A 7470-nucleotide genomic window follows, 5' to 3' on the forward strand; every position below is an offset into this window, starting at 1 on the left:
ATTAATACAGTATATATATATATATGTATATATATATAATGTATATATAATATATATATATATATATGTATATATATATATATATATATATATATATATATATATATATATATATATATATATATATCCGAGCAATCTTCATGAATTCTCCCTTCATTTTTTTCAAACATATCGCCTGAAAGGTTTTTCTGTATACAAATGCAAATATAATAATATATGCATGCAATCACACACTCACACGCATGCACACAAACACCCACACATCTATATCTATCTATCTATCTATATATATATATATATATATATATATATATATATATATATATATATATATATATATATATATATATATATTTATATACAGTATATATAAATAGAGAGAGAGAGAGAGAGAGAGAGAGAGAGAGAGAGAGAGAGAGAGAGAGAGAGAGAGAAGACAACCAGTGATTCTCTTATGCTAAATAGCCCACACCAAGAGCAAAGAGAGAAGTTTTGTGAATCGATTAATATACAAAGAAGAAAATCGATTTAATAAATAGACTGCGTTATGCAACTTTGGACCTCTGATCTCCACTAAGATTTATTGCACAACATTTGGTAGTATTGCTTGAAACTGGTCAATAAATTGATAGTTGCTTCGCTGGAAATTATTCGATATTTTCAAATCTAATTTGCTTTGTGATGTCTGTTTATATTGTGTCAGGGCTCGGTGAGCTAATATGGTCAGATTTTCCTGTGTTCTAAAGAGCTGTCCTTGAATGAGGCAGCAGTAGTGTTAGTAGTAGTTCTTTGCGTTGTTGTGGTAACATCAGCAGCAGTAGTAGCAGTAGTAATAGTAGTGGTGTTGGAGAGGGTGGCGTTAGTTATTTTAGTTACTGTTATTAATTATTCTGTATTTTCGACAGAGCTCGGGTTCCCCGCCAGAAGCTGACACCGACAGTTCGTGACGACCGAATTCGCTCGTCGTCCTCTTCCTCCCTGAGTTCCTCTTGTTCCTCCTCGTCCTCCTCTTCCGTGTCCAAGGTGGCCGTCATAACTCCCGCTAACGAAGCAAACAGCACCGTCTCTGCTGCCCCTGCTGCTGCTGCTGTTGCTGCTGCTGCTGTCACTCCGTCAGCAGAGCCCCCCGCAGCTCCTGCTGAGTTCCCCTCGGCGACATCCACTCCGACTTGCTCGTCTCCTTCTTCGCTATTTTCTTCTCCTTCTTCCTCCTCCTCCTCCGGAGAGAAAAGGAGAGAAGGGGAGGGCGCGACGAGGCCGGATCTCCGGCTGCCCTCCCCCTGCAACAATGAAGAAGAAGAGTCGAGTGCCTTCGGGGCAGCCACTGAAGTGGCCTCTCCACCGACGCCCTCACGAGTGGCGTCGGAGATAAAACACATCGAACCTATTTTTCTCCGCTGCCCCAAGAGAGTGGAGGAGAACCTCGCCGCATCCCACTCCTTTGTCAGGGCGAGGGAAGGGGGCGTCGTCCCCCCTCTGAGAGGGTCGATGTCCCCGCGACCCAAGAAGACGTCCCACACCACCGCGGGCGACGAGCTCCAGATGAGGCTGAACGCCATCCTGCACACGAGCAAGCGGGACTGCGTCGAGAAGAACCTGAGGAACTGCTCCGCTTCCCCGCGGATAGTCGCCGACGGAAGACTGGACGACTGCCAGGTCCCCTGTCCCTCGTCTCCGGTCAGCCAGTCGTCCTTATCGCCCTACCACTACCAGCTGTCGGGCGATCGGAGCATCGACTCGAACAAGGCCATCGAGAACGGGGAGACGACGATGAGCTTCTACGACGACGCCTCTTCTCACCCCTTCTCCTTGAACTACGAAAGCGCCCCCGACCATCCGTCGAGTCCCATATACCACTCTCCCCACCCTTCCTCCCCCATGGGCAACCCGGTGGTCGGCATGCCGCCCCCCTCCCACCCCCCTGGGAACCATATGGAGTCCCACTCGAGTTGGAGGGATTCGGAGGACGAGCTTCAGCGCACATGTGGGCCCATGTACGCCAAGCCGCCTCGGTACTCCATTTTCACCATAAGTGGGACGTTGACCGACCCCTTCGGAACCAACGCCAAATATTCCCTGAGGAGCCTCTCCACGGCCCACTTCTGATACGTGGCTGATACGTGACTGCTGCGTGACTGATCCGTGATAGCATATTTCTATGTCTTTGTTCGTTCGTTTGAGTTATTCTTTCGTCTGTGAAAATCATGGTGAGCGTTACTGTATCTTCACTCCTAACTGTGCATAGATTCTCTTAGGGCGGGAAGAAATAGAAGATTAGGTCGTAGACTTAAAAAGTGTATTTTTGTAATAGATGATCTCCAGGTTAGACCCGTGACCTGTTACCAGTTAGATGATAATGTTATATTGATCATGCCTTGTGCTAGTGAATGTGATAGTGATCAGATTTTCCGTTTTTTTTTTCAAATATTTATGTACTTATACTGCATTTGCGTCTGCGGACATTAAAAAAAATATATATGTCGAATTTGAGATGTACAGTTTTCTAAACTGATGACATTCCATTCTAGTTGATTGTTGATTATGATATGAATCTATAACAATGTTTTTATCGGGTGTAAAAAAAAAGGGCTAAAAATGTGTAGTTTGTTCATAAAGAGGTCGATGGCAAGCGTGATCTAGTGCTCTTACCTAACCCAGCGCCCCGCCCCCCCCGCCAAAAAGGAAAATTTCCTCCTAGTCTAAGAAAAAGAAATGAGTGAAGTTCAAATATTATGATGGAAATAAAGTATCCTTAAATCAAAATTAAACCTCCTGCTATATGTAGTTGATTTCTTCTAACAAAATTTTCGGCAAGATACTGAGTACAACCCTTAGCTTTTCATTTATGTTGGCAATAATGGGGACCTTTTCATCTTCCTCTGGAATTGGCAACAGTGCAAACTTGCAATCGACAACAATTGGAATGTTAAACAACCTGAAACAGCCTGTTAAAAAATATGTAAATAAGTGTGTGCAGTATTTATTTGTTATTGAGAGAAAAGAATTGTATAACCTTATCTGATTTTAATATTGAAACTTTGACAAAGTTTATTTATAAAGGAATGATGATTATAGATGATAACAGCAGAAATTAGACCTTATCCCTGTGACTTACGACGCAAGATGCTCAAAGGAAATCTGTTGACGTTGTGACACTGAATGTTTGTATCGCAATTATCGTGTGAAAGACTCCAATCCCTTTTTCTATATTCAGAAGGATTTTTGTGAGGTATTTATGATAAGCCCAGGTACCACATAAACACATCAATGCCCTTATCATTTTTGAGGGGATTTGCCAATATCTGCAGACTTGTGAACGAAACAGAACAAACACATAGATCTCATGATTTTATATGTATGCATACACTCAACACACACACACATACATTACTCTCTCTCTCTCTCTCTCTCTCTCTATATATATATATATATATATATATATATATATATATATATATATATATATAATATATATATATATATATATATATATATATATATATATATATATATATATATATATATATATATATATATATATATATATATATATATTTATGTAAATATATATAACTATGTATATATATATACACACAAATATATATATATATATATATATATATATATATATATATATATATATATATATATATATATGTGTGTGTGTGTGTGTGTGTGTGTGTGTGTGTACATACATGTACATATATATTTATATATATTTACATGGACAAAATAAAAGACAGACTAGACTGATATATCACTGTCAGTCTCTGCCCACAATAATGTATCTCATAGTTTTATCATTGTTTCAACGAGTATTCTAAGCATTTTGTCCCTTTTCTCTTCTTCATTCTTTCTCTGTGTCTTTCCTTTTCATCCCTTTTTCTCTCCTACAGATGTTCATCTTATTTTATTGTGCAGTAATTAATACACACATTTGCTGCTGTCTTGAATCTATCTGAAATATTTAAATAGTTTCGCTCGCTTGATTACATGCAAATTTTATGATCTTCATTTTCTCTCTCTCTCTCTCTCTCTCTCTCTCTCTCTCTCTCTCTCTCTCTCTCTCTCTCTCTCTCTCTCTCTCTCTCTGTCTAATTGCAATATTTTAAGATTATTTCATTAATTCTCCTAGGCAGTCTTGTTACCTTACGAATAGAAACTATTTAACCACCCTCTCTCTCTCTCTCTCTCTCTCTCTCTCTCTCTCTCTCTCTCTCTCTCCTGTTTGTAAGTATCTGAGCTTATTCCACGCACCCTCCAAGGGCGATCATGTTACCTTACAATCAAATATTTCTGCGGACGAGTACAATCAACCTATCGCTCGTTGTACTTAACTCTTCAAACCTCTGTGACCACCTGTTCATTGTTACAGCAACAGATCTTGCCCGTATATGAACCTATAGCCTTTATCTATAAACTCTAGTTATAATTTTCCCTCTGTATATCTATAGCTCTAATCTTAAGTATTTCCCGTGTAATGTATAACACCTCTCGATAATACAAGCAACATATCGTGTTATAACAATCAGTTTTAATCTCGAACTCGTTATTCTTGTCTGTCTATTCAACATATGTATGTATTCTACTGTGAGAAAAACATATCTCTTTTTTTAGGCCTACACATGTCTTCTGGCCTACAATCACAGAGAAAATGGACTGTGATCATCTACAAACACGAATGTACCATATTCACATTTTTGAGACGTTCCAATCACAGGTTTTGCTGCAAACTCTGTGTGGGATTTTTAAAGAAGAACTCGCTGACAGATGTTGTGACGTCATATGTAAACACGCAAAGTTTTCACCATTTATTTTAATTATAAGGAACATCTGGATTGGAGGTGCTCGTGTTCGTTATGTCTTTGAACTGTATAATTTACCTTTTAATTTTATCAAGAATGAGAATGAATGAATGTATTATATCGCAATGATATCTCTGAAGAATAACATACATCCATACATTTATGCATGTGTGTGTGTGTGTGTCACATTTCATACTTAATTTGTTATTGATATGTTAGTAGTATATATATATATATATATATATATATATATATATATATATATATATATATATATATATATATCATGAAACCAGACTTCTAGGGAGCAAAGCTCCGTAAAGGGAACCCTGAGGTGTTAGTTTTTTTACCTCCAGTTCTGATCTCGACAAGGAAACTGTCTCCAGTCTATCCTACGTTGCCTCCAAAGACAAAGGTAATAAGGGTCTTTTAAAAGGATATTTCTTTGCTAATTATGTACTTTGAAGCACTGTGCACTTTTATTCGAGCTTTGCAGAATTTTTAATGCTATTGGGTCTAAGTTCTAAAGTTAATAAAAGGATTTTTGGATGTATCTGGTCACAAGTGACTTTAATTTTCCATAAAAATTTTAACCCGGCTCTTCATTTATTCAGTGAACCCATATTTCTTAATTTTGTGAATACTTCATTGTTTTATTTGCGTAAAACATCTATTGAAATCATTTTGGGTACATTTTGACCAAGTGAGTTTAATTTTAACTTAAGGTCAGCTTAAATAGATTTTCACTATTTTGTCTGAATGCTTGCTACATTTCCCTGAATATTTCGTTGAGATAAAAGATTTATTTTAATATTCACCTGATAGATGAAGACTTACTTAAATAATTTCTTAATTATCATAAGATTCACATGACTATTCAAATCTCTGACGAATTGTCAGAAAACTAACAACCGGGATAATAACTAGAATATTAAAAGATCTGACTTACGTGATATTCACACAGATATTGAAAGATCTGACGAACGCGATATTCCCACGGATATTGAAAGATCTGATGAACCTATTATTCCCAAGGATATTCAAAGATCTGACGAAACATGATATTCACACACAGATATTGAAAGATCTGATGAACCTATTATTCCCACGGATATTGAAAGATCTGACGAACGTGATATTCACACAGATATTGAAAGATCTGACGAACGTGATATTCACACAGATATTGAAAGTTCTGACTAACGTGACGTCACACGAATATTCAAAGATCTGACGAACGTGATATTCTCACTGATATTGAAAGATCTGACGAATGTGGTATAACCCGAATATTAAAAAATCTGACGACCGTGACATCACACGAATATTAAAAGGTCTGACGAACGTGCGCGAATATCCTAAGATCTGACAAATGTAACATTACATATTCATTCAGAGATCTGACGGACGTATTATTGCCACGGATACTGAAAGATCTGAAGAACGTGACATTCAAACGAATACTCGAAGATCTGACGAACATGAGACACTTAGCAGTCCAGATTCCAGTCGAAGCATCATACCAACAAAACTATCTGTATGTCTCTCTCTCTCTCTCTCTCTCTCTCTCTCTCTCTCTCTCTCTCTCTCTCTCTCTCTCTCTCTCTCTCTCTCTCTCTATCATAACGAAACAATGTTACGAATGTTGAAGTCTAAAAGAAGTTTGTAGAAAGATTAAATAAATTTGTAGAAGTATTTTTGTAGATTTAAAGGAAACGCTTGAAGGAAAATATTGCATTTATATAGGACTTTATTGTTTGACCAGTAACAAAATGTAATTGAGTGATGTTGATTCTCTTTTTTTTTAAATTTCAGTTTTGAGTCTTTCCTGTAAATCTGCACTTACTATACCATAGATATTTTATAATTATCGAGTGTATTAATAAATAGTTTCATACTTATTGAACTGGATTCCTTTCATTATAGCCTCATATGTCTGATGTGCTGTTAAACGATTTAAATATTGTACGGACTAGTAATGCTATAATTTACGTATGAGGCTATCAGTCGAGAAACATTCCAAGCGCCGTCCTGGGTCAAAGTGTTTTTTAATTCAATTTATTATATTTTAAAAATGGCACTTGGCATGTTTCTCGACTGAGAAGCTCATATGTATGTATGTATGTATGTATCTATGTATGTATATATATATAATATATATATATAATTTGTATATATATGTATGTATGCATGTATATATATATATATATATATATATATATATATATATATATATTTATAATTTATATATATACATATATACATTTATATACACACACACACACACACACACACACACATATATATATATATATATATATATATATATATATATATATATATATATATATATATATATATATATATATATATATATATATACGCAGTATAGCGATTACTCCCACATCCTTCCAAGAGCAAGTAACATAAGATAAGCCACATAAGGTAAACTTTACAGATTATCAATCAATTTCGTTGGAACCTCAGAAGCTCCATCAGCAGCACGTTTATCCCCTGTATTTGTAGCGCATGACTGAGACGCATCTTTAGCTTACGTACTCGCATTCAAATACAAATCAAAAGTCCCATTAGAATTGGCAGAGCAAGACCAAGCACCAAACAGCGGGAAAACCAACAACACTATTAAGAAGGCCAACAACAAATC

General features: G+C 36.5%; 1 protein-coding gene across 1 annotated transcript in view; it reads left to right on the forward strand.

The window, feature by feature from the left end:
• LOC136851550 (uncharacterized) overlaps window positions 1–2713 on the forward strand; it is a 235555-nt gene extending 232842 nt beyond the window's left edge. Inside the window, exon 7 of the mRNA XM_067125807.1 lies at window positions 906–2713. Coding sequence (XP_066981908.1) covers window positions 906–2106 — 1201 coding nt within the window. The 3' untranslated portion in view covers window positions 2107–2713. The remainder of the gene's footprint in view (window positions 1–905) is intronic.
• The last annotated feature ends 4757 nt before the right edge of the window (window positions 2714–7470 follow it).

The sequence above is a fragment of the Macrobrachium rosenbergii genome, chromosome 23 (assembly GCF_040412425.1).
Source record: "Macrobrachium rosenbergii isolate ZJJX-2024 chromosome 23, ASM4041242v1, whole genome shotgun sequence".
In the NCBI taxonomy this organism is placed as follows: domain Eukaryota; kingdom Metazoa; phylum Arthropoda; class Malacostraca; order Decapoda; family Palaemonidae; genus Macrobrachium; species Macrobrachium rosenbergii.